General features: G+C 38.6%; 1 protein-coding gene across 4 annotated transcripts in view; it reads left to right on the top strand.

Moving 5' to 3' along the window:
* Positions 1–24,189, top strand: part of SORCS1 (sortilin related VPS10 domain containing receptor 1) — a 750,254-nt gene extending 726,065 nt beyond the window's left edge. Inside the window, exons 25-27 of one of the 4 annotated variants that reach the window (XM_072621765.1) lie at positions 18,270–18,375; positions 18,512–18,672; positions 23,930–24,189. In XM_072621765.1, the coding sequence (XP_072477866.1) occupies positions 18,270–18,375; positions 18,512–18,672; positions 23,930–24,009 (347 nt within the window). In that variant the 3' untranslated portion in view covers positions 24,010–24,189. Of the gene's footprint in view, positions 1–18,269; positions 18,376–18,511; positions 18,673–20,296 lie in introns of all 4 variants that reach the window. The other 3 variants (XM_072621775.1, XM_072621746.1, XM_072621754.1) reach the window with 3 other exon arrangements.
* The last annotated feature ends 2,544 nt before the right edge of the window (positions 24,190–26,733 follow it).

The raw sequence follows: 26,733 nt of genomic DNA, 5'->3' as shown, positions 1-26,733 counted from the left end.
TTTAACCATTCTTACTATACCATTTCTTAAATACTTCTGGTAAAATCTAATTTAGGCTACTGCTTGATAATTAATAGGAAGTTCATGAGAGACAGTCCAAGAAACTCAACCCCTCTGTTACTCCTAGAACGGTGAGGGAGGTCACCCTCTTAAGACCCGCTTCGTGAATGTGTGCCCAGTTAAGGACTAGCTGCAAAAGAGATTCTTAAAAGGAATCTATGTGACCCTGGACAAGTCTTTTAACTTCTCTGTACCTCAAGAACCTCATCTGTAACATGCATATAATATTTAAAGCACCCATGATAGAAATATCATGGATATAAAAAATCCTTTGCAAGTGCCAAATCACTACATAAGTTTGAGGTAGTAGTAAAATGAGTAAGCATTCTTGTCAGCCAAAGTCATTCAGAGTGCCTTTTCCGAGTGACTGCTCACTAATGTTTGGAAATCATAACAATGTTTTAGAGGGCTTCCCACTTTTTTCCCTGCTTTTCCATAGGCTTTGTCAGGGCTGGTGATTAACTGTAACACTTTCTATTGTCAACAGTAGATATTTGTTTAAACAAAAGTTTATGTTATCACTGTGTCATATGATATAATGGTTATTATTTGGCTAGATCTAATGAGGACTTCCAATTCAGGTAAAATAGTGTCTTTAAAAGTTCTGCTTTAGTCATGAAGAGCAAATAGTTGGCCTGCTAAGAAACAAATATTGCTCCAAAAATTAGATACCATGTTTACATTCCTTTCTCATGTAAAGATAGTCATGACTACCCTTTCCTGATCTTCCAGGGGAGCCAAAAGTTTCAGGGAATTTCAAGGAGATTATCCATTATTGTTTTGAGTATGTCTCAGGCAAGGGAGACAGTCTGTCACAATGGATCTGAGCACTGGATCAATTCTGGGAACTGGATTCAAATGCTGCCTCTGAGACTTGAAAGCCTTAGTGATCATTAGAAAAGTCACTTAACCTCCCTAGACCTCTGTTTCCTCATGGCAATATGAGGGGTTTGCCCTATGTGACCCATGTCACAGCCCTAGTTCTATGATTCTAAGCAACGAATTGTTTAAGTCTGATTTCAAAAGTTCGTTATCAATTCCTATGGGAGGAAATGACAGGTCAAAGGTCTGGGCAGGGAAAAAAGAAGAATGCAAGAAAGAGAGAAAAGAGACAGTTGGACAGGAAGAAAAGAAAGAGGAAAGATATACAGGATGAGCAACAGGGGCACTGTATGACCTGATGAATGCTAACATCATCCCATGGAATTATAAAATTTTATTTTATTTTTAATTTATGGAATAAAGCAAGCATTTCCATAACATAGTCTAATGATGACAATAATAATAAAAGATGATTGTACATGAAACTACAAATCTATTAATACAACTTGCAGGATTACAGAATTTTAGAATTAGAAGGAATATGAAGGCAGATAGGCAGAGCAATGGGTAGAGTGCTTGACTTAGAGTTAGGAGGGCCTCAGCTCAAATTTGGCCAAAGAGGCTTAATAACTGAGACTAGACATATAATTTCCTTCAGCCTCAGTTTCCTCCTCTGTCAAATGAGAGAAGTTGGATTTAATGACTTTCAAGGTACTTCTAGTTCTAAATTGATGATCAGTCTATATCTTAGAGGCAAACATGCTTGAGGTAATGGAATATTCCTATAGAAAAGACAACATCTTTGATGTCAGGATGGCCAATTGGTTTGAACAAGTTAATGAAAAAGGAAAAATTCAAACAAACAAACACAAAACCTTACAAGGTTACTTTGACTAACTTATTTGCTGAAGGCTAATGACTTCTTGTCTTGGGGTAGATGAACCCTAATTGGAGTACATTGTCCTATTCAGTTGTCACACCAGACAATGACAGAGCAAGTTTAAATCTATATTAGAATTAAGAGGAAGTACCAAGAGTCCCTGTAGACAAGGTGAAAGGACTAGACAATGATATGGACAAACAGAAGCATTAAGAGATCTGACATCCTGGAGTAGGTAGGTAAATAGATAGATGAACCAGGAACCAAAGTCAGAAACCAGTGGTAACAAAACCAGGCAAAGAGACAAGGAAGGGCCTGTCTGCATCTCTGAGTTCCATGCAACAAATGATCCTTAGACAGACTTTTTAATATCAATTTCTTATGAGCATGAAGGGGCAGCTTACCTGAAATTCTCTGGTTAGGGGTTCTGGATCTTAGAGTTCAAGTTTAGTATGGTGCGTATAACAGGTACTTAATGAATGTGTATGGATTTATGGATTGGAGAATTATTCTCTCTCTTCCATCTCACACTACCTCCAACTTGATCCACATGCTCCTCCTCCATTTCATCAGTTACCTCATTGATCATTTCAACTGACTTTTGCAACAAACTCCTGGAGACTATCTAAATTGAATCAGAATTGTATCAAATTAAATGTCTCTTAAAACAAGTAGGCAATTATGTGGGGTTTGCTGTAATCCTATTGGTTGTGACAGGATTTGATTTGTATTCTTTATCCAACTGGTAAGTTTATTTCGGTGGAGATTTTTGAGTGTTGGTATACAGTTGTGGTAAGGGTGATTAATCCTAACAATGCATTGGTCTGGTCAGGCAAAAGAATTGCCATTTCTTCTCATCAGAGGCTAGACAAATTAGAAAAGCATAAGAAGTTTAGAAATTATTACATATAAAACCTTTTTTTGCTGGTTGAGGGAAGGAAGAAAAGAGCACATCTCAGTGTTGCCACAAATACCTATAGTAAAATCTATAATGCTAGGGCTAAGAAGAAGCGGGGTAGGGGAATGGGGAAAGGAGGAGCTGCCAAGTTAAAACTGAGGGGAGCTGCATCAAATTCTAAATCTCCCTTATCCTCCATCTCCTTACTCGCCCCCCCCCCAAAAAAAGATCTGTTGTTTGCAGCATTTCATTTCTCATAAGCAGTGTTACTAATAACTTCCCAGGGAATATTACAGCATGCTGTTGCATTCCATTAATTACACAACAGATGTTCAACAGCCTTCTTTTAAAAATGTTAGACCCAGAGTATGTGACTGGAGAGAGAGGCAGCGCATAATTTGGGTTCTCTCTAGGGGAAAAGGAGCTGTCTCCTTCTAGGAATTTACTAGTCTTCTCTTTGGTTTTAAACTCTGTTCCTCTTTTTGGAGCTTACTGCTTCTTATTCACTCACAAGGTAAGCATTTTTAGATATTTGGATGCTGTTAAATATTGAATTTAGGCTGTTGTTGTTTTCCAGCTCATATCCAATTTGCGGAATTCCTGCCCAAGCAATGTCAAATTTTTGAACACTGAACACTGAATCTCAGAGTCTGATTCTTTCTAATTCTGGAAGTATTCCTGCATTGACTCCTAAATCAGTCCCCACATTATTCTCAGAGAAGTAATAATGAGGAAAAGATAGTAAGAAAGGCAGTAGAATAAAGGGGGGGAGGTAAATGACTTGTCATGGGTCACACATCTAGTAAGTGTCTGAATCCAGTTTTAAACCCATGAAATTGCATGTTCCTGATTCCAAGTCTAATACTTTATCTACTGTGACACCTAGCTGCCCCTGGCCTAGGGTAATAACAATTTAAATAAAGGGTCAAGGACATAGAAGATTGTTGAAAAATCTAACAGATGTTGGTTTACTAGTGATAAAGAAGAGGAAAGATTCAAAGATGATTCCAAGATTTTGAATCTGGATGTTTAAAAAACTGGTCCTTGCCACTTAGTAGAGTCTAAGAAATCAGAAGAGGAGCCAGGGCAAGGTAATAGTTAGAAGTATGGTTGAGTTTAAAGTGACAGTATGACCTCCAAGTAGAAATGCCCACTTTAGATATTTGGTAGTTGGATAGACAAGACTGGAGAACATGGAAAAAGATAGTTCTCATGAGATTTGGGGGCATTATTGATATAGAAGTGAAAGCTGAAATGACAGGAATACAGAAGTTCCTGAGGGAACTTAAGAGAACAGAAGAAGGATAAGCAAGAACTGAGCTTTGACAGGGTCCTAGGTGGGAGCATTGATCTAATAGGATACCCCACTAACCCAACTGCTTTGGAACCTGGTACCACTGGCCGACTGAGCTGTCAATCAACATCAGCCCAGGCAATGACCATTTTAATTGATTTTTATACAAATGGCTGACTAACTAACACAACTGACAACTCAGCCAGTTAATGACTAAGGTTACAAGAGTATTTTAGACTGAAGGGGTCTCTTCATCCTTCTCTTCTCCACTGATTCCATTAAAGGAAACTGGTTTTCTCCAGTGATTAGAGCATAAAGAAAAGAAGGTGAAATTCCTGGGAAGAGGGAATGGAAATATCTCTAAGAGGTATTTGCATTTTAAAAGAAGACTTTGTTCTTAAAAATCCCTGAGCATATTTAGCAAATATTTGCTTTCAATGCAGAGTAAAAAGTCATATTCATGTCTTATACTTTTGCTAGAGCAGAATGGCATTTTATATAAAGCCATGGACGAGTAATCAGAAAGACCTGGGTTCCAACCCTACCCCTGGTGTTTATTAACTCTTTAACCCTGGGGAAGTCACCTAACCTCCTTGTCCCTGAGGCAACTCCTTTTAACTGTCCCTATTCCACATGCTGAGGCAGGTAGGTTGGCCCAATGGAGAGAACACCAGAATTGGAATCAGGAAGGCCTGAGTTCAAATCCAGCATCATATACTTCTTAAACTCTCTGACTTGGGACAAGTCATTGAACTACTATCTCCCTCAGTTTCCTCATCTGTACAATGGAGATAACCATAGCAACAATCTCTCAGGGTTGTTGTGAGGATTAATTGGGATGATATTTGTCAAGTGCTTCGCAAATCTTAAAACTATATAAATGCTAACTGTGATGATGATGATGATGATATATTCAATATGCATGTGTATGTGTATATACATATATACAAATATACATATATGTATACATGCATACATATATGTACATGCATATACATACACATGTGAGTGTATACATATATGCATGTGTGTATTTGCGTATATATGTATATTTCCATATACATATGCAATAATAAATTTGGATGAAGGGAACTTCTCTGTTTGAATTCTCTGTACACCTTAAATATCATAATAATTACATACTCAGAGTTTTGGAGCTAAGGATAGGTGAAAAATAACTGACACTAAGACATTTTCAGCTTTGCAAAGTATGTCATAAACATGGGCTCTTTTGATCCTCACTGCAGCCTTGTGAGGCACTTGCTACCAGTTATTTCCCTTTTTGCAAAGGAGAAAAATCTAAGAGAGGATGAATGACTTGCTGGTAGTCTTACAGCTAGTAGGTTTCAGGGATAGAATTTGAATTCAATTCTTCCGGTGACTAGAAGTCTTTGCCACTGATCTCTTTTTCTCCAACATGGCATCCGAGGGTTCTGCCAATGCAAGTCCATCTGAATGGATGGCATGGCAAGGGTCTCACACACACACACACACACACACACACACACATTTTTTTTTTCTCAACAATAAATCTGATTTAGAACTTAGGACATCAGTTGGAAAAGAAACATGAATTAAATGAGAAGCATCATGTGAGGTATGGAAGGAAATTAACATTAACCATTAAACCCTAATTCTCCCATGTCCTGGGAGTTAAGTTAATTGTCTGAATGAGAAAGTGACTGTGGGAGTGAGAGGGAACAAAATGAATATGCCACTGAGTCAGGACTATATTATGTCCATGATTTAGATGAATGGGCAGGACAAGAAATGATTAAAGCATGAACCAGAATCTTAGTAACAAATGTAATTAAGTAGCTGTGAATTTTATGAAGGTTAAACAAGTTATATCTTCTAGATTATTTGAATAGTATAGTACCAAATATGGGAAGTGCTTGGAAGTTTGTCATAAGAAGGAGCCATATGACTTCTCCCTCTGCCAATGTACGTAGCAACTGCTCTAGGGCTTACCTAAAGCTGATGAGTCTTAGAGATTTGAAACTTTAATAAAGCATCTAGGTGGTGTAAATAGAATAGTAACAGTAAATGGAATACCTACTCTCTAGTCAGGATGACTAATTTTCCTGAGTTTAAATCTGACCTCAGACATTTACCAGTTGTGTGACTCTGGCAAGTTACTTAACCCTGTTTGCCTTAGTTTTCTCATCTGTAAAAAGAATTGGAGAAGGAAATAGCAAACTATTCCAATATCTTTGCTACAGAAAATCCACACGGGATCACAAAGAGTCAGATATCACTGAAAATGACTGAACAACAACAAAATGAAACTTTTATGATATCACAGAGTCACTGAGAAACGTTCCCTTTTCAGAATTCTCTTTCCGTTCCTTTATAAGGCAAGTGTGTTGGAATGGTGACAGTGGGGATAAAGAGACACCCAGAAGGGTGCCTGGCTTGCTGGCCATGTCCAGGTGGGTCTTCAGTTCCACATTAAGAAAGAGACTTTTCATTTCAAGATAGATTTATATCTGTCAAGAACCTTTAGAAAAAGAAAATATAGCCTATCTGGAATTTGCTTCAATTGCATATGGCTTAAGAGCTAATAACCTGTTTTGGCATCAAAAGCTTTTTTTTTTTTGGTAGTATATCTTTTTCTCTCTGCATTTTCAAAAATCATCCATGAAAATGGATTAACTTTAGACATAGATTTTTTAGATTTAATTCAAATGCCAGAGACAATGAAATCATGAAGAGCTGTTTTCAAGTCCTAACTCACTTAACCTCATAGTGCCCCTGGAGAGCTCTCAGAGACGATACATTATAGATGAATTGCCAGTCTGCATTTGTGCATGGACCTATACATAGAATACTCTACTCACTGATGTGCTCATCAATAAACTTTGGTGGAGGCAGTTTTCATTCTAGGAAATCCCCAGTTATGAAATTATCAGTCCATACTGCCCTTCCCCTTAATTTTTTTAAAATTTCAATTGAATTGAATTTATTTTTAAAATTTACTTTCAAGTGAATGTGCCATATTCTTTTGTCTTCTCATTGCCTGACATTCTGTTTGTATTCTGACTGACTAGACCTTGGAGTGAAGTGGAGATGAAGAAATGGGTATCATTTATCAGTGTGAGGGAAGGCACATCCTGAAGTAATTTCCACTAAATCTGTTAGCCTCTTTGAATCTTTAAATAATCACACCAATTTTAATTGAATTCAACTGAATGGTAAAATTGTGTGTGTGTGTTTGTGTGTGTGTGTGTGTGTGTGTGTGTGTGTGTGTGTGCGTTCTACATGCCTGCCCTTTTACCTGTGCTCATAAACAAGGAGGTAGGAGGAACATTGCTACACACCTCATCGTCATGTTTCTCTTTGTCCCTAAATAATGGCAAGGCAAGCGCTCAGCACTTCTCCACCCCAGTCTGTACCCTGTTAAGCTGCAACTGGAGAGAGCCTAATTTATGCTAATTTCAAGGAACAAGCTGCAGCCCATTTATCATGAGAGTTTCTATTTCTCAGCAAAACACACACAAACATACCTAAGTGCTGGGAAAACTGAACTATGCAGCTGCTGCTGGCTGGAGCAATAACAGGACTGTTTCTACGAAGGTCCCAGGTCTGTATCCAAAAGCCACTGAACAGGGGGCCAGTGGTATTCAAGCCTTAAGTAGTGCTCATGCTGCCTGCCTAAGACCACTCATGTGGAGGGCCCAGAAGATAATGAGAATTTAGCATGCAAGATACTGGCACCAATTTTTCTACTAGGTTCCACCAATTGCTTTCCCGTTAGGAAGTTTAGAGTCAGAATGACTGAGGCAGATGTTTCTAGGATTCTGCTATAAATGATTGGCAACTAAGCTGCAGATTTAGCCCTAGGGGAGTGTATCGATGTGGGGAGGGAAGTAGAGAGAGAGGCATTAGAATACATGCACTGATTCTGTCTCTGGGAGTCTGTTTAAAAGCAAGGACAATGTTATTCGTTGTTCCTGATAGTATTGACAGGGCTGTAAACACACGGTGTTGGAGAGAGTGTGATAGGAAACCCCAGTTCACACTCCATGTGTGCCACTGGCTTGCTATGGGTGACCTTGGGCAATTCACTTAGGCTCCAAGGATGATAGGTGTAGGAAAGGGAAGGAAAGAAACATTTATTTAGTTCCTACTATGTGTCAGACACTGCTGAGATCTCAATAAATATTATTCCATTTGATCTTTGCCATAATCCTGGGATTTAGTTTTTTCAGACATTCCTCAACCGATGAGTATCACTGAGTGAGTGTAGGCTGATTATATCCTTCTTTCCCTGAACAAAACCTCCCTAGTTTCCTCTGATGAGAAGCCCTGAAGTCAGAACTAAGATTAGGCATTTATTTGCCTGAGGCAAGATCTGTAAATTCTGCTCCCCTGTGTTTCAGCATCCATAGGAGGCTTTGAGCTTTCACTGGAATAACCTGAGACTTGATTTATTACAAAATAAATTCTTGTATACCAGAGCAAAGCTTTCTGGGAATTAGAAATGAATGCATTTATGAAAAGTAGAATTTGAAACTTTGTTGGATCCCATGGCATGTGCCTTTGAGGGCTGTCTACTTTGCCTATTCCCAGTCTCAGATCTGCTTGAAGCATCTTTCAACCCCTCTGGTACTGGCACTTCTTTCCTTAGGTTAAGAAGTAGCTTGTTTTACATCAGTATTAGATCATTTTTGCTCTAGGCATCCTCCTATCCTGAAGCTTCCCTAGTCTCATGGCCACTGGCCTGACCTCTCACATGCACACACTTCCTTTCTTTATTTCACAGGCAAGTTGTCCCCAAATTCCCAAAGCAATAAAAAGTGTCTTGATTTCAAAGCCTTTGCAAAGCTGAACAGACTAAAGTATGTATGCCTGTTCTCTTAGGAAGAAGACATGACTTTTATTTCTCATTATCCCTAGATGGCCTATTTAATGGGAGCGAGACTTGGAAGAGATACTGTAAACTAGCTGGGTTATAACCTGAAAAAGCCAAGTTTGGGGCAGAGCCAGGTGCTAGGGATTGTCAGTTACCATCAATGGTTCAATAGTCACCTATATTGCCAACTTTGCACCTGGGCAACCAGAAAAGAGCATCTCCCTCTTTGCTTCAGACAGAGATGAGCTACAGAAAATGATGCTTAAAGGTCATTCACACCTCTGAGTAACAGACTTTGTGTAAATGGGTAGAAGATAAAGGTCACTACCCTGTAGTTGGGGAGCGTATAGTTGACTTTTATTTTTCTTTCTGGTTGAGGTATGTAGTATTTGAAAAAAAAAATACCATGTTCTAAGGTTCAGGAGCTTTCTAGCATGTAGAATCATTAAAAGTACAACAAGTTAAGAAAGGGAGGTGACTGAAAGGTTAGAGAGAGAAACAATAAAAAATTCTTTGGAAGATAGATGTTAAGTAGTAACCTAGATCCTGTAAAGTACCTAAGAGGGGGGAATACATCTTTGAAAATGAATTGGAGTGGAGTGGAGCAAAATGGCAGAGTGAAAGCAGGAACTCACCTGAGCTCTTCCATAAATTCCTTCAGATACCTCTAAAAAGTGAATCTGAATAAATTTTAGAGTGGTAGAATCCACTAGGAGATAGAGTATGGCAGATTTCCTGGACATCTCAAAAGGTTCATGGGAATGATCTGTTACACCTGGTTAGGGGAGTATAGAGTGCATGGACTACAACAGGACAGACTCTCTCATAGCTGAGAAGGAAAGGCCCTGGGCAGTCTGGTCCTAAACCTCTGAGCACAGGATGGCAGTCAGGGAGAGCTGGGTGAGAGAGAAGAAAGGGGCAATGGCAGTAACAGAGGCTGCTCCTGGGGCTATCAGCCTACAAACTATATGTTTGAAAGTCACCTACTTGGACTTCCAGGAGCCAAGATGGTGGAGCAAATTGTAAGTGCTCTTGCTGTCCCTTGTTGACCTTAAAAAATTCAGAGCATATTGTCCCAGGAAAAATCTGGGAATACTGGAGCCAGCAGAAGGGGTACAGCAGTCTTGTAAGTTGGGATGCTAGTGAGGTTGAAGGGAAGGGTCCCTCTTGGTGTGGTTGAAGGGGATCAGTGCAGGATTGGAGGTGTCCCAGGAAGCCCCACCTCAGCAGAACACCAGGAGATCCTGAGCCCCAGGGGGAAGGAGTCGACAAGCACTAACACCAGGACCTCAGGCACACCTTAACATAGCCAGAGGAATTGGGCTGACACCAGTGCAGATGGGGGTCCACCAGCCACTGAGCCTGCCCATGTTCTAGCACAGCCCTGGGGAGGAGGAGATCTCCAGTGGCCAGACCACCCATCCCCCACACCTCATGCCACAAACTTCCGTGTAACCCCAGGGACACTCAGACTTCACCTGGCTTCAGCCTTGGGACACACCAGGTAAGCTGCAGCATTATATAGCTTCTAGTTGACAGGACCAGAGGCCACAGGACACAAGGCCAGTAACCAGGCCCGTAGCTTTCAGCATAGGAAACATGGGACAGAGCCCCCTGCTCCTCAAAAGGAGAGTTCCAGTTTAAAAGACAGGAAAAAGGTAATCACCATGAATAAGAAGCAAATAAGAAAAGCAGAGACCATAGAATCTTATTATGGAGACAGGGAAGATCAAAATACGAATTAAGAAGACAACAGGATTGACACTATATGCACATCTGAAACGTCAAAAGGGAAGGCAAACTGTTCTCAGGCCCAAAAAGCATTCTTGGAAGAGTTCAAGAAGGATTTTAAAAGTCAAATTAGAGAGGTAGGGGAAAAAAATTGACCAATGATTTTAAAAATACAGTCAACAAAATGAAAAAAAAAATTCACTGAAGAGAACAGTTCCTTAAAAAGTAAAATTGGCCAGATGGATGAGGAGGTATGAAACCTAAATGAAGAAAATAGCTCCTTAAAAGGAACAATTGGACAAATGGAAAAGGAGATAAAAAAGCTAACTGAAGAAAACAACTCATTAAAAATTAGAATTGGGCAAGTAGAACCTAATGACTCTATGAGGCATCAAGAATGAGTCAAACAAAATCTAAAGAATGAAAAAATAGAAGAAAATGTAAAATATCTTATTGGAAAAATAGCTCACCTGGTTAAATATATCCAGGAGAGAAAATTCAAGAATTATTGGTCTACTAGAAAGCCATGATGAAAAAAAATGAGCCTGGGCAATATTTTCCAAGAAATCGTCAAGGAAAACTGCCTCGAGGTCCTAGATGCAGAAGGCAAAATAGTCATCAAAAGAATCCATGATCACCTCCTAAAAAGAGATCCAAAACTGAAAATAGCAAGGGATACTGTTGCCAAATTCCAGAAAATTATCAGGTCAGGGAGAAAATACTGCAAGTAGCCAAAAAGAAACAATTTAAATATCAAGAAACTGCAGTCAGGATCACTGCAGCTTCTACATTAAAAGACTGGTAGGATGGAATATGATATTCCGTAAGGCAACAGAGTTTGGACTACAACCAGGGATCAATGATTACCCAGCAAAACTGAGCATAATCTTTCAGACAAGAAGATGGACATTCAACGAAATAAGGGATTTCCAAACCTTCCTGATGAAAAAGCCAGAGCTCAATAGAAAATTTGATATTCAGATGCAAGACTCAAGAGAGGAATAAAAAGGTAAACAGGAAAAATAATTGTTATTTAATATGGGCAAACTATTTACATCCCTATATGGGAGGATGATGCTTGTTAATCTTGAGAATTGTATATTATATTTAAAAGGGATATACATAGATAGAGAGTGTGGATATAAATTAATTGATGTGATGATAAAAATCCTAATTAAGGGGTGTGAAGGGAGAAGAGAAAAGAAGAAGGTAGAAAAGGGTAAATTATATCACATGAAGAGGCACAAAAATATATTATAGTAGTGGGAAAGAAGGGAGGTAGATGAGCATTGCCCGAGCTTTACTCTCATCAGATTTGGTTCAAGGAGGGAATAACATATTCAGTTAAGTATAGAAATCTAACTTGGCTTACAGGAAGGGAAAGGGGAAAGAAAAGGGAGGGGGCTGATAGAAGGGAGAGAAGATTGAGGGAGGCAGTGGTCAAAAGTAAAACTCTTTTGAGGAGAGGAAAGGAAAAGGGAAAAACAAAAGCACAAATGGGCGAGGCTGGGGTGCAGAGAAAGACACAGATGGTAATCATAACTGTGAATGTGAATGGAATGAACTCTTCCATAAAATGGGAGTGGATAACAGAATGGATTAAAAACCATAATCCAACAATATGTTGTTTATAAGAAATACATTTGAAATGGGGACACACACAGGGTAAAGATAAAAGGCTAGATTAGAATATATTATACTTCAGCTGAAGTTAAAAAAAAGGAGTAGCAATTCTAATCTCAGACAAAGCAAAAGCAAAAATAGATCTAATCAAATGAGATAAGGAAGGAAACTATATACTGCTAAAAGGTACCATAGATGATGAAGTAATACCATTACTAAATATATACACACCAAATGGGGTAGTACCCAAACTTTTAGAGGAGAAGTTAAGGGACTTACAGGAAGAAATAAGACAGCAAAACTACACTAGTAGGGGACCTCCACCTCCTGTCTCTGAACTTGATAAATGTAACCTCAAAATAAAGAAGTTAAGAAGATGAATAGAATTCTGGAAAAGTTAGATGTGACAGACCTCTGGAGAAAACTGAATGGAGATAGGTATATACTTTTTCCTCAGCAGAACATGACACATAAAATTGACCACATACTAAGGCATAAAAGCCTTTCAATTCAGTGCAGAAAGGGAGAAGTAGTCAATGCATCCTTTTCAGATCATGATGCAATAAAAATTATATATATTAAAGGGTCATAGAAAAATAGATGAAAAGTTGATTGGAAACTAAATAATTTAATCCTAAAGAATGAGTGGGTCAAATAAACATAGAAATAATCAATAACTTCATTTGAGAGAATGACAATAATGAGACAACCAACTAAAATTTATGGGATACAGTGAAAGCAGTTCTTAGGGGAAGTTTTTTATCTCTGTATGTTTACATGAATACAATAGAGAAAGAGGAGATCAATAAATTGGGCATGCAACTGAAAAAGCTAGAAAAAGAACAAATTGAAAATCCCCAACTAAATAACAAATTAGAAATATTGAAAACCAAAGGAGAGATTAATAAAATTGAAAGTAATAAAACTATTGAATTGGTAAATAAAATTAAGAGCTGGTTTTATGAAAAAAACAATGAAATTAGTAAACCTTTGGTCAATTTGATTTAAAGAAAGACAGAAGAAAACCAAATTACCAGTATCAAAAATGAAAAGGGTAAATTCACCTCCAATGAAGAGAAAATTAAAACAACAGTTAGAAATTATTTTGCCCAACTGTATGCCCGTAAATTTGATAGCCTTAGTGAAATGGATGAATATTTACAAAAATATAAATTGCCCATATTAACAGAAGCAGAAGTAAAATACTTAACTAACCCCATATCAGAAAAAGAAATTGAACAGGCCACCAATGAACTCTCTAGGAAAAAAATCTCTAGGGCCAGATGAATTTACAAGCAAATTCTTTCAATTAAAAGTTAATTCCAATACTATATAGACTATTTGGGAAAACTGGCAAAGAAAGTCCTACCAAATTCTTTTTGTGATATAAATATAGTGCTGATACCTAAACCCAGAAGAGCCAAAACAAAGAAAGAAAATTATAGACAAATTTTCCTAATAGATGCGAAAAATTTAAATAAGATATTAGCAAAAAGATTACAGCAACTTATCACTAGAATAATATACTTTGATCAGGTAGGATTTATACCAGGAATTCAGGACTGGTTCAATATTAGGAAAACTATCCACATAACTGATCACATCAACAGCAAAAATAACAGAAACCATATGACTATCTCAATAAATGCACAGAAAAGCTCTTGACAAAATATAACACCAATTGCTACTGAAGACACTGGAGAACATAGGAATAAATGGAGGCTTCGTTAGAATAATAAGCAGTATCTACCTAACACCATCAGCAAGCATTATATGTAATGGGGATAAGCTAGATGCATTTCCAATAAGAATGGGGATGAAACAAGAATGTCCATTATCACCACTGTTATTCAATATAGTATTAGAAGCATTAGCTTTAGTAATAAGAGAAGAAAATGAAATAGAAGGAATCAGAATAGGCAAAGAAGAAACTAAGTTATCACTCTTTGAAGAGAATATGATGATATACTTAGAGAATCCAAGAGAATCAAGTGAAAAACTGCTTGAAATAATAACCTGGGCAAAGTTGCAAGATAGAAAATAAACCCACATAAATCATCTGCATTTTTATATGTTACTAACAATGCCCAGCAGCAAGAAATAGAAAGAGAGATCCCACTTAAAGTTACTGTAGATACTATGAAGTATTTGGGAGTCTACCTGCCAAAATAAACCCTGGGACTATTTTCACACAAATAAAGTTAGATCTAAATAACTGGAAAAACATCAATTGCTCATGGGTAAGCCAAGCTAATATAATAAAAAGGAAAATTCTACCAAAATTAATTTACTTGTTCAGTGCCATACCAATCAAACTGCCAAAAATTATTTTATAGAGCTAGAAAAAATAATATTAAAATTCATCTGGAAGAATAAAATTTGCTGAATATCAGGGAAATTAATGAAAAGAAATGCTAGGAAAGGTGGCCTAGCTATACCAGATTTTAAATTGTCTTATAAAGCAGTAATCATCAAAACCACTTGGTATTGGCTAAGAAACAGAGGGGTAGATGAGTGGAATAGGTTAGGTACACAAGACACATTAGTCAATGACTATAGCAGTCTACTGTTTGACAAACCTAATGACCCCACTTTCTGGGATAAGAACTTGTGGTCTGACAAAAACTTCTAGGAAAATTGGATAACAGTGTGGCAGAAACTAGGCATAGTCCAATGCCTGACACCATACAAAAGAATAAAATCCAAATGGGTACATGATCTAGGTATAAAGACTGATGCCATAAACAAATGAGGACAGCAAGGAATAGTTTATTTGTCAGATTTATGGAGAATGGAGGAATTCATGACCAAACAAAAGACAGAGAACATTATGAAATGCAAAATGGATAACTTTGATCACATCAAATTGAAAAGTTTTTGCACAAAGTCAATTCAACCAAGATTAGGAGAAAAGCAGAAAACTATGAAAAAATTTTTATAACTAGTGTCTCTGATATAGGCCTCACTCCAAAAAATATAGAGAACTGAGTCAAATTTACAAGAATACAAGCCATTCCCCAATTGATAAATGGTCAAAGGACATAAACAGGCAGCTTGCAGAGGAAGAAATTAAAGCTACCTATAGACATATGAAAAAATGCTCTAAATCACTGTTGATTAGAGAGATACAAATCAAAACAACTCTGAGGTACCATATGACACCTATCAGATTGGCTAACATGACACAGCAGGGAAATGATAAATGTTGGAGAAGATGTGAGAGAGTTGGAACACTAATTCACTGTTGCTGGTGCTGTGTGCTGATCCACCCATTCTAGAGAGAAAACTGGAACTATGCCCAAAGGACTATAAGTGTGCATTCACTTTGACCCAACAATACTGCTTCTAGGGCTATATCCCAAAGGGGGATAAAAATGGGAAAAGGACTCACATATACAAAAATATCTATAGCAGCTCTTTTTGTGGTGGCCAAAAATTGAAAATCAAGGGAATGTCCTTCAATTGGGGATGGCCAAACAAGTTGTGGTGCATGAATATAATGGAATATTATTGTGCTCTAAGACTTCAGAAAAACATGGAAAGACTTATATGCACTGATGCTGAGTGAAGTAAGCAGAGCCAGGAGAACATTATACATAGTAATAGCCACAGCATGCAAGGACCGTTTTTGAGAGACTTAGCCTTTCACAGCAATGCAAGGACCTAAAATATTTCCAGAGGACTCATGATGCAAAATGCCATCCACATCCATGTGGATGTGGAACGTAGTTCCTTTGTTACGTTTTATTTTTTTTTCATGGTTTCTCTCATTCATTTTAATTCTTTGCAATATGAGTAATGTGAAAATGTGTGTAACAGGAATGCATGTGTAGAACTCCTATAAGATTGCATGCTGTCTTAGGGAAGGAGGGAGAAAACTTGGAACTTATGGAAGTGATTGTCTGAAAACTGAAAACAAATAAATTTTAAAAATTGGGGAAAAATATAAAGGGTTAAAGAAATGCCATGAGAAAAAAAAAGAAAATGCATTTTAGTATGATCTCAGTTAATTATGCTCTGGAGTTCTGATCTTGTAACAGTGGTGGTGAGGAAAAGGGTGAAGAATTCCTAGGGCTCATTTAAGTAGGAAGGTACTAATACTTATGGAGACCAGGGTGGATGAACCTAGGGGTTGACTTTCTTAGACAAATACTCATTGTGTTGACATTTGTATGTGTGTTTTCCAGTAAAAGGGGAGAAATAATGCACAAAGAAATGTTTTTAATTTTCATACTGTTTATTTTGATCCCTTCTTGGAAAAGTGATGAATACTAAAACGTACACACACACATGCACACACACAGATGTATGTATGGAAAACGAGATGACCATGTAGCCAATATAATATAGGAATTATTTTTTAAGGTATTGGTTGGACTAGATGCCTTCTGGAGCTTCTTCCAACTATGAAATTCTATGATTTTGTGTTTTAACAAAGAGCCATATATGCAGCCTATACACATATTTCATTTTTGCTTACCAGTATACCTATTGTTCCCACTCCAGTGCCCCTCCCCCCTAGTGGAATGTAAGTTTCTTGAGGACACTGACTTTTATTTTTATCATTTCATCCCCAGTGCCTGGCATATAGCATAGTAGGCACTTAACATGTTGCTGCTAAATTTGATTGAGATGAATTGATGAAATTAATTATTTCCATGAAAACATAACATAAAAGGAAATAATGTTACAGGGAACAGTTATTGCCATAGGAACCATGTTGTAAATAGAGCACTGGCCATATGTCATTTTAGAAGAGTTTTGTCATTATGGTTTGATTATAATGAATTGTAAACATTTATTAAATGTCTATATCCAAAGGCTATAAGCTAGGTTCCAGATGTGCAAGGGGAAAAAAAGTGTAACAGCCTTTGATTTCTTTTTTTTTTTTTTTTTTAGTTAATTGGATGGTTGGGGGGGAGGGAAGAGGAAAAATATATACACAATCAATTATATATTTAATAATTTGAAGAGAAAAAGAGGAATAGTAACAGTAATGGGCAGATAAGGGAAAGTTTTGTGAAGAAAGGATTCTAGGGAGGCTAACTCAATACAGCAAGCATTTATCTAGCACCTACTGTTTGTAGAACATTGAGCGAGGCACTGGGATAAAATGAACAAATAATTTCCTGACCTCAAGGAATTCATAGTCTACAATGTGGGGTAAAGGAGTGAATCACAGGCACAGAGGAAGAAAGGTACAAAGGCATGGAGAGGGGAGGTGGAATATAAGTTAAAGGAACAATTAGTGGGTCAATGTACCTTGAACCATGAGTATGAAATATAAATGAATCTGAAAAGGTAGATGGAGGCTAGGTTGGGCAGAGTTTTCAAAACTCAGCTGAGGAATAAGCATTTTATCCTAGAAGCAGCAAGAGTCCAATGTTTGATAAAAGGGTTAACCTGGTCAGATTTATGTACACTTAAGATTAATTCAATGGCAGTAGGGAGGAGAGATTAGAAAGAGGAGAGGCAGAAAGCAGGGAAATCAATTTTAGAGACTGTTGTCTTAATGTAATTGAAACATAATGAGAGCTGAAATAAGGGTCCTGCCCATGTGAGCAAGGAGAAGGGGATGGAGATGAAGTGTTTTAGAAGCTGACTCAGTAAGTTTTAGAAACTGCTTGGACACAGGGTTGAGGGAGAAGGAAAAGTCATGGGTCACTTTGAAGCTCTGAACTTGGATTGACTGGAAGGATAGTTGTACCCTTAACAGAAGTAGGAAAGACTAGAGGAGACTGGGCTTATGGGGGAAGATAGTGAGGCTTACTTTAGTCATAGTTTGCACTTAAGGTTTTCTGGGACAGAGAGATGGTGCTTAGAAATGGGAAGCTGGAGTTCAGGAGAGAGGTTAAGGCTGGATGTATAGAACTGGAAATTTGTATTGAAATGACCCTTTGGAAGAAGGATACCTTTAAGGGATAGGATAATGAGTTCCATTTTGAACATTAAAGGAAACTAAGCTATTAAAAAATTACAAAATGACTTTTGCAGAGGCAACGTTAGAGGTCTGCTTGATGTTATAAGAATCTTTATGGCTATTTCTACCCAGCACTTTTCACCTGTAGCACCTCTCATTATTGTTTTCTTTCTTTTTTCCTTCTAGCCCCCCTTGTGGACCTCACCCCAAGTCATAGTGGGTCAGCAATGCTGATGCTACTTTCTGTGGTGTTTGTAGGCCTGGCGGTGTTTGTTATCTACAAGTTCAAAAGGTGCGTGGCTCTCCCTCTGCCCTCTTCATCCCCCAGCTGCCAACTTCATCTTCCTTGCCTCAGGTTAAAAAGCGTGATGTAGCAGTGACATTTGTCCTGTGTGCATAGCAATTGACAGTTTTTGTTAATGTTTTAGGAAGATCCCGGGCCTTAATGTTTATGCCCAGATGCAGAATGAGAAAGACCAAGAACTGATCAGTCCAGTCAGTCACAGTGAAAACAGGCCCAATATCACTCAGGCTGAACTGAGGAGCCCTGGCCAATTTATAGATGAGAAGTTGGACCCACAGCCCATAGGTAAATAATTTCCAGTAGCCAATAGCTGGTCAGTCTGAATAGTAATTGGCTAAATTTCTTCTACTCCTTTTCCCAGCTTAAGACCCCTGTCTTCTGCTCTGTTAATTAACATCCTTGGTAGGAACTAAGCTAAGCTGTCAGTTTACTTTCCCTCACTTTGTTTTTACGTTGACAGAAAGTAAAATAATAACACGAGGCCTTCCTATCTCTGTTCAATAGTTTTCTCCTTAGTTGTCTCCTGTCTTTCATAAAACTTCCCTGGGATCCTCACTAATACATGTGGTTGCTGACATTTATGTGAATGACAGAAAAGTATCTGTTCTGAGAGAACAAGGGGTAATGGGTGGCATGGTAGAGGGGTTAGAGTGGGATGTTTCTGGCAATGGTAAGTATGGACCAAAAGTGGCTGCATCAAACCAAGTGGGAGCCATGACACAGAGGAGAATTGTCTCTACCAATGGCAAAGGGGGAACTGCTCCTCCTAAAGGTGGGGGTGGGGGTGGGGATGTAGTGGGGAGGACTTTCAGGTTGGTTTTCCCAAGTAGATACTACTTCAAAAATCTAGCAGTAATCTAGAAAAGATTTCTGGGGGACGAGGGATGCAAAGCATCCTGGGGGTTGTTATGGGCAAGGCGCAATCAAACATTCTATACTGTATCTTCAGGGAGTCAATTTCACTTAAAGATAAAGAACTGGGTGGTGGAGGGAGATGCTATTGCAGAGCGTAATGCCAAGTGCCTGCTTTGTTTCCTTCTCACCCTGCAAATAGTATCTAAGGTACACTTCAAATGTATTTAAAAGAGGGCTTCTCCTTTACCTGCAGAGTTGCTGATTTCAGCGATGTTGTGCTTAAGAATCAGAGAGTTAGAGAGAGATGTGCTACTCATGCTCTTTATACCAAGTTCCCCACCCCCCTTTTCCCCTAGGAAACTAAACAATGAATAGATCCCTATTTTGGATGGTAACTTTCTCCCTGTGGTTCCTCCAGTCTGCTATCACGGGGAGTTGGAGCTGTAAATGGTCTCATCTCAGCTTCATGCTACAGATTTTGGCTGATGCGTTTTATACATTACAGTCCATGCTTCACTCTAACTTGATCATATCAAGTCGCCTGGAAGCCCCTTACATATGACTTTCAATATGTTACTGGAAAAAATGAGCAGTTAAATGAAAACATAACCCTGTCTTTAAATGGATATGGGAGAGGTCTGCAGATGCATTAAGGGAAAATTTCAACGTAATAACTCTAACAGTATTGTAGGTAATAATAACAACTGCAGTCACATCTGGTGTCCAATTTTCTCAATGCATTTTCCTCTATTTGGGGAGACAGGGTGATAAATGTGTAATTGCTTTGGTTAAAAAGAAAAAATAAGCTTTTCTGTCTTCGAGTCTAGAGCAGTATTCACCCTGTCTAGTCACTTTTAAAGCTTCTAAGTGAATCTTTCTTGGGTCATTTGATTCTCAATCCTATTTCCAGAGGTGGGGAGCCCAGTTTCTGTTTACCTTATTAGAGCAGCCATCCCTCCTTCTCTGGGAACATCGCTCAGCAGATTGCAAAGTTTTTGACACCTTTTCATTCCAAATGTCATTAAATGAGTAAGTGTTACACATTTTCTCTTAGGAGAGTAGCTTTACCCTCCCCTCCCTCCCCTTCTGCTCAACCTGGTGAATCATCTCTCCGATTGAAAAGAGCAAGACATACCACTCCACCTTCTACGCCAAAGCGGGGACCTTCCGGGGCACACTTTACAATTTAAAGAAAAAACCCCCAAGGCGGAGACCTGCTGATCGGGAAAGAATTTCGCTCTTGTCGAGTGCATCATCGTTTCCTGTCCACTAACTCTATTTTTTTTCCCCTTTGTTGTTCTGTTTCCTATTTTGCCAGGAAGTATTTCCATAGTTGCTGAGAATCAAAGCACAAAAGAAATCCCTACCTATGTAAATGTTTGAATGGAGGACGCCAGTAAAAAACAAAAAAACAAAAAACAAAAAACCAAACAAAACCAAACAAACAAACAAACAAAAACACATTAAAAACACTCACTGCATCGGGACTTTTTAATTCTTCAGACACAGACAACAAGGGTTTTTAGCTTTAAACCTGTGCATGTGGACATGATCCTGAGAACACGTTCGGAGGGGCGGTGTACAGGTGCTCTATTTTAATGGAAAACGCTCCCCTCTTCCCTTCTTCTCTCTTTTTTTCTGATCCGTCGTGTTTGTAGGAGATTCATAACAAATAGAGACCAAGGAAATCTGCATGTATTTCTTTTCTGGAAGTATTCTTGGCTCTAGATTTAACAGGAATTTTAGCACTGAAGCCTACCGGGTTGGGTTAGCCACCCTAGGCAATTTCATAAGACACAAAGGAGATGCCACACAGGTGTTTTGAAACCCTGGGCTCCTTCTCTGTTAATGTCCCTCATTTCTGTTTTCCTGTTTGATTTTCCTTCTGCCCCTCCATTGGATAGCAGTGGCATTTCATGCTCTGTGACTCCAGAGGGAAAGGGGGCAATTGGTGCAGATAATTGCAAACATCTGGCTGGGAAGAGTGAGGCAGGGAGATAAATTGAAAATGGGTATTTCTTTCCCATCCATCTATTTCTAGTTGTTCCAACATCCATGTAGAAAGGACCCACCCACTTCCCTCTTCTTGTAGCCCCTCATGTCATGGGTAGGATACAAGACCTCCATTTTACCACTAATTTGACCTTCCATTCATTATTTTTCATATCTGAACCAATCCATTTTTCTTATGTCCCCACTACCATCTTTATTTAACCCTCTCACTCCCTAGTGGACCAAGGCATCAGCTGCCTCACCCTTTTATTTTTTTTTTCAACCTTACTGTTAGCTGTCTCCTCCTCCTCCTCCTGTTTCTGAATATAAACTCCACCCTAGCCTTTTGTATTATCTGGTGGACGTTCGATTTAGATTCTGTCCCACTGAAATCCCATTTTCACTAAAACCTCTTACAAATTTCTGTCTGTGTTAGAGTTGCCAATGAATTGGGAGGTAGCCTGGATCAGCGGAAAGAACATTGAGTTGAGTGTCAAAAGATCTTGATTCTACCCTTGTCTTTGCCACTTACTATGACCTTGAGCAATTACTTCCTCTGTATGAGTCCTAGTTTCCTCTATAAATTGATAGTTTTGGATTCATGGACTCTAAACCCCTCAGTGAAGAGTCTACAACTAGCCTGGCTCCTATTACAAGAAGAGGGATCTAGTTCCATACATTGTACCTTCTGTCCTAGAACCCCCAACCTCAAGCTACTTTTAAAATTGTCAGTAGGTCCCCACAAAATATTTCATATGTGAGAGAGTGCTATTCAAGTCAGCTTGAGACTGGGTCATATACTTTGGAGAAGGGATTCAGAAGAGTTGTTTATGCCTAACTAGAACCCATGTGGTGAAACCAGTGCCCATTCATAGTGGTAATTCACTTGGAAACGTTATATTTCTCTTATTATATGTTGGCTCCCCTCCCCTCTGCTCTGCCCGCACAGACATATTACTTTATGTTGACAGTTACTCTGAAGAGAGAAAACAACAATTATGTCATAACCCAATCCTTTCTCATTGTAGACTGGCAATGTGCATGTAACTTTAAGCTGGCTTAAACTCTTAAAGGGTTGTCAGCACAATACTTAAAAGAAATCCATTTTAGAAACTCCATAGTTCTAAAAAGAAATAAATCAAGGTTTGTTAGATAGCAAAGATGATATTTTTGGCTATTTTGATGGTCCTGGTAGTGACACAAACACATACACACACATATCCATGAATATTCTGTTTTCAATATAAGGGGGAAAAAAGAAAAGGATATAAAGTAGGTAGAACACAGCAAAGCAAGTCAGTTTAAAAAAAAATAAAGCATGATAACAGCACTAAATTATTCCAAGATCTTCCCTGGTGTGGACCAGAAAAACCACAGAAGAAGGAGTAAATAGATTGTAAAGTAAAGAAAGTTTAGGAGAAAACCCCAAGGACTTGGAAGTATGGAATGTCCAGAATTTAACCTCAATAGTAGGATAGAACAGTCCCATCTTTCTATTCTAGAGGTTAACCTCATCACTCACCTGGGGCCTTGACAGAGAACATGATGGTTTCTGGGTAATACCCATGATATGCTGAGTTCAGTACCCATCATTGGACCAGCACTGGTGGAGACTGTGTATGTCTCCTTTCTAGAAGAATGGTTATTTGGGAGCTTTCCAAAGCTTTGCCAACAGTCTATTTTTGTGCTTGGGAATCTAGGTTTAAACTTAGAAGCTGGATGCCTTTGGTAGTTACCACTTTGGTGCTGCTGTCCCATAAGAGACACACTTGACCTATTCCCTTAAAGGTTTCTATTTGAATCTGGAAGATGGAATGATTGGAAAGCAGCAGTGTAATCTTAGTAACAACACAGGAAAGCCTTAGGTGTGTAGTTCCAATGTCAATAAATGGAGAAAAAGAATCATTTTCTTAACCTAGTGTTAGAATTAGGGGTGGACATTAAGTATTAGTCATTATGGAAACTGATCACTGATGACCACTTTGAAAAAATACCGACTCTTGTTATCGGAGAATGAGGTAGCAGGGGAGGGTGGAAAGAGCGTTGGATTGTAGGAGCTGAGGTCCGGACCTTAGTCCTGAACTAATATACAACTAGTATAACTAGTTGTATAACTAGTTATACAACCTTGGAGAAATCATTGTCCCTGTCTCTCTGGGCTGCATTTTTCTCATTTTTAAAATGAGAAGATTGGACTTGATCTCTAATATTCTATATTGCTCTGATATTCTGTTCTAACAAGATCCACTTCTCACCAACACCATTCCCACCAACCTAGAATCTCCCATTCTCTTGAAGATTACCCCCAAGATCCAGGCACTAGGCCAAAGAGTTATGGGAAGAATTAGTTCTCTCCCCTGTGGGCCCAGTTATGCCTTCCAGAGGAGGCATCTAGCAGGAACAGGGATTAAGAGGGAGCCAAGTGCCTACCCCTATTTGTCAGTAACAGAGAGGGAACTGCAGTAGGATCATGGTTGGTTTAAGGAGTGATTGATTGGTAAAAACACCACGGAGCCATTATAAGAAACAGGCAAGATGGGAGAACCTAGAGTCAGGTTGGATTTCAGGCCTTTCTTTAAGCCCTGGAGGAAAAATGTGCAAACCTCCCCCTCAACAAAGGGCCAGCGGCTTCCTTGCCTGGTTGCTAATTAGATTCACCCCTCCAAAACGCAGAGGTTGGCTTTGCTTTTTTCAGGAGTTCCAAACAGCAACTTCCAGAGCAATGGGACGCTTGACAGCTGTTCTGTGTTTTCCAGAATTCCAACTGAGAATTGAAATCCCTCATTAGCCAACTTATTTTTATAGGAAGCCAATTAAAAAATGAAAGTTTTCTTATCGTATTGGAACTACTTCTAATTTTAAAATGACTTTTTTGATGTATTTTTTTGGTTAAATAAGATGTAGTGTAATGTATAATTGCTATTGTTTATTGCTTTTACAATCATATTTATTAAACAGATAATGTCTCTAACGTTGCTGCCTCTGTGTCTCTGTCCCTTCATTCAAAGCTCCTCTTGCGGCTACTCTCTTTACATTGGGGATAATATGGAAGGGTCTCAAGCCATCTGTAGGGGAAAGCCTTTTGAATAACACAGGTACTGCATTTTTACTATGAAGTCAAATCACACTCTTTATACTAAAATTAAATCTGTATCTTCAACTGGGTGTGCCAGGTATCCTTTGCTTTCCTAAGTTATTCCATTTTAATTAAGAACATACACTGTGCTAAGAGAAATAATGATTTTGTTGTTATTGGTAGAGAGCAGATATAATGAGTAAGATGGGGATTAAAAAACAAAACAAAACTATCCTTTCTACTTGTGTTGACAAATTGTACCTAAGGTGGGAGGATAGACTTTGCCTCAGAGTGAATAATTTAGAGTGCCAATATCACTGTTCTAGGGGCAATTTCACCTATGCCTCCCCCCCCCCCCCCAAATAACAGCAGTCTCCTAGGATGCTTCTTCTTCTACTTCTTCTCTTCCTTCTCCTCCTCCTCCTTCTTCTACTTCTTCTCTTCCTTCTCCTCCTGCTTCTTCTTCTCCACCTCCTTCTTCATCTCCTCCTCCCTCTCCTCCTCCTCCTCCTTCTTCATCTTCTTCTTCTCCTCCTCCTCTTCTTTCTTCTTCTTCTCCTCCTCATCCTTCATCTTCTTCTCCTTCTCCTCCTTCATCTTCTCCTCCTCCTATTCCTCCTCCTCTTTCTTTCTCTTCTTCTTCTTCTTCTTCTTCTTCTTCTTCTTCTTCTTCTTCTTCTTCCATTTCTTCCAGCTATCCAATAGTGTTATAGGAAGCTGTAGCCTAGGAAAGCCTACTTTTCAGCTCCCCACAGGTGTAGCTATGTCTCTAAATATTAGGAACTATTACCTGGGAGTGTGGGGGGTGTCAAAATTTTACCCTCAGGAAATGTATCCAAAATCCCTTCCAATGTATGATTGAAGAATTTCACCAGGATAACATCATGTGTCAAGGAGTTCATGTGCAAAAGCTAGATTCAAGTTGGGAGAAAATAAGGTAAGTCTGACCACATATTCTTTGAGTTTTATGATCCTGTCTTTGGCAATGGAAGCCCAGCTCAGCAGGTCTTCCAGGTACTACTATAATTCAGTAAACATTAAGCACCTAATTGGTCAATACACTGTAACATATACTAGGTCTCTGATTTCATGAAATTTATACTTTAATAAGGGTATGTGACAGGGGATTTAAGCAATTTTAACTCAGAATACCCTATCAGTGAATTAGAGAGGTCGAATGTTCTCTTTTGAGGTTTAAGAGAGAAAATGTATATCTAGGTCAAGAACTTATGAACCCTAATTCTCCATAGGCCTTTTCCAGGTCTGCCTGTGTTAAAGTGACATTATCTCAATTGAAAAGTGCCTCTCTTAAAGTATTACAAAACTACAAGTTATCTCTTTTTTCTTCAATTAATAATTATAGCAGCTAGCATTTATATGGCATTTTGAGCTGTGCAAAGATCTTGACAAATATTATCTCATTTGATCCTCATAATAGCCCTGGGAGATAGGTATTATTATTATCCCCATTTTACGGATGAGAAAACTGAGACAGTCAGAGGTGATGTTACTTGCCCAGAGTCACATAGCTAATATCTTAAGTGGTATTTCAACTCTGGTCTTTCTGACTCCAGGTTTAGGTTCTGTCTTTTGCTCCAAGTTACATTCTTTGAGGATTCATTTCTTTCAAGTTCTATATATGTACTGTTGATAATGGCTATGGCCTTTCCCACTGTGATGAATGAAAAACCCAAGTGACAGTGTTTCTAAGTAATAAATAATCAATTTTAGCTGGCTAATAATCAATAAATTGATGGTCAGTGGTTTCTCTCAGTAACCAAAGATAAAACTATGCAGAGGCTGAAAACTTTTACTTTTGGAAAAGTTAACCCCTGACAGGTAAAAATCACCCATGATTGGTGGACATTTAATAAGGAGGTGGACTAGGAATCTTCAGTTTCTCCTGTTGAGAATGTGGTTTGATCATGACACTAAGCCACCTACACCAATCTGGAGAGGGGAATCTATCTCTACCCAGACTCATCTGATTGGTTTGTTTTGTTTTCCTTCATGAGCCGGGTCACCCCAAATTGCAATGGAGGGCTACAAAGTCAGTATTGTTCTTTGGTGCAAGAACTTAACCAGACTAGATTCTGTTTACACTCCCCCCATATCCTAGTTGGGTGGAGTCTGGTCCAAGATTGAGGGGCATATTTCCTGAGGACTGGGGGTAATCTCATCAATCACCCATGTCCTTCAGAGACTGAGTGACTGACCTACAAAGAGAGGCTGGGAGGTAAATGAGGAAATAAGAAAGAAAAAGCCTTGGTTTTCATATAATAATTGGTTTCATAGTAATAGTAAAATAATAGTTCCTCTCACCACAGAGGAAATAGAATGCATCCCTCTGTTTCTTTCCTATACCATGTCATCCAGATCACTCCCTATAATTCTAATGTAGGGAACAGGTTGACTTAATGGAA

Source organism: Notamacropus eugenii, chromosome 1 (genome assembly GCF_028372415.1).
Source record: "Notamacropus eugenii isolate mMacEug1 chromosome 1, mMacEug1.pri_v2, whole genome shotgun sequence".
NCBI lineage: Eukaryota > Metazoa > Chordata > Mammalia > Diprotodontia > Macropodidae > Notamacropus > Notamacropus eugenii.
Note: the sequence above shows the minus strand (reverse complement) of the source record. Positions and strands in the feature narration are given on the sequence as shown.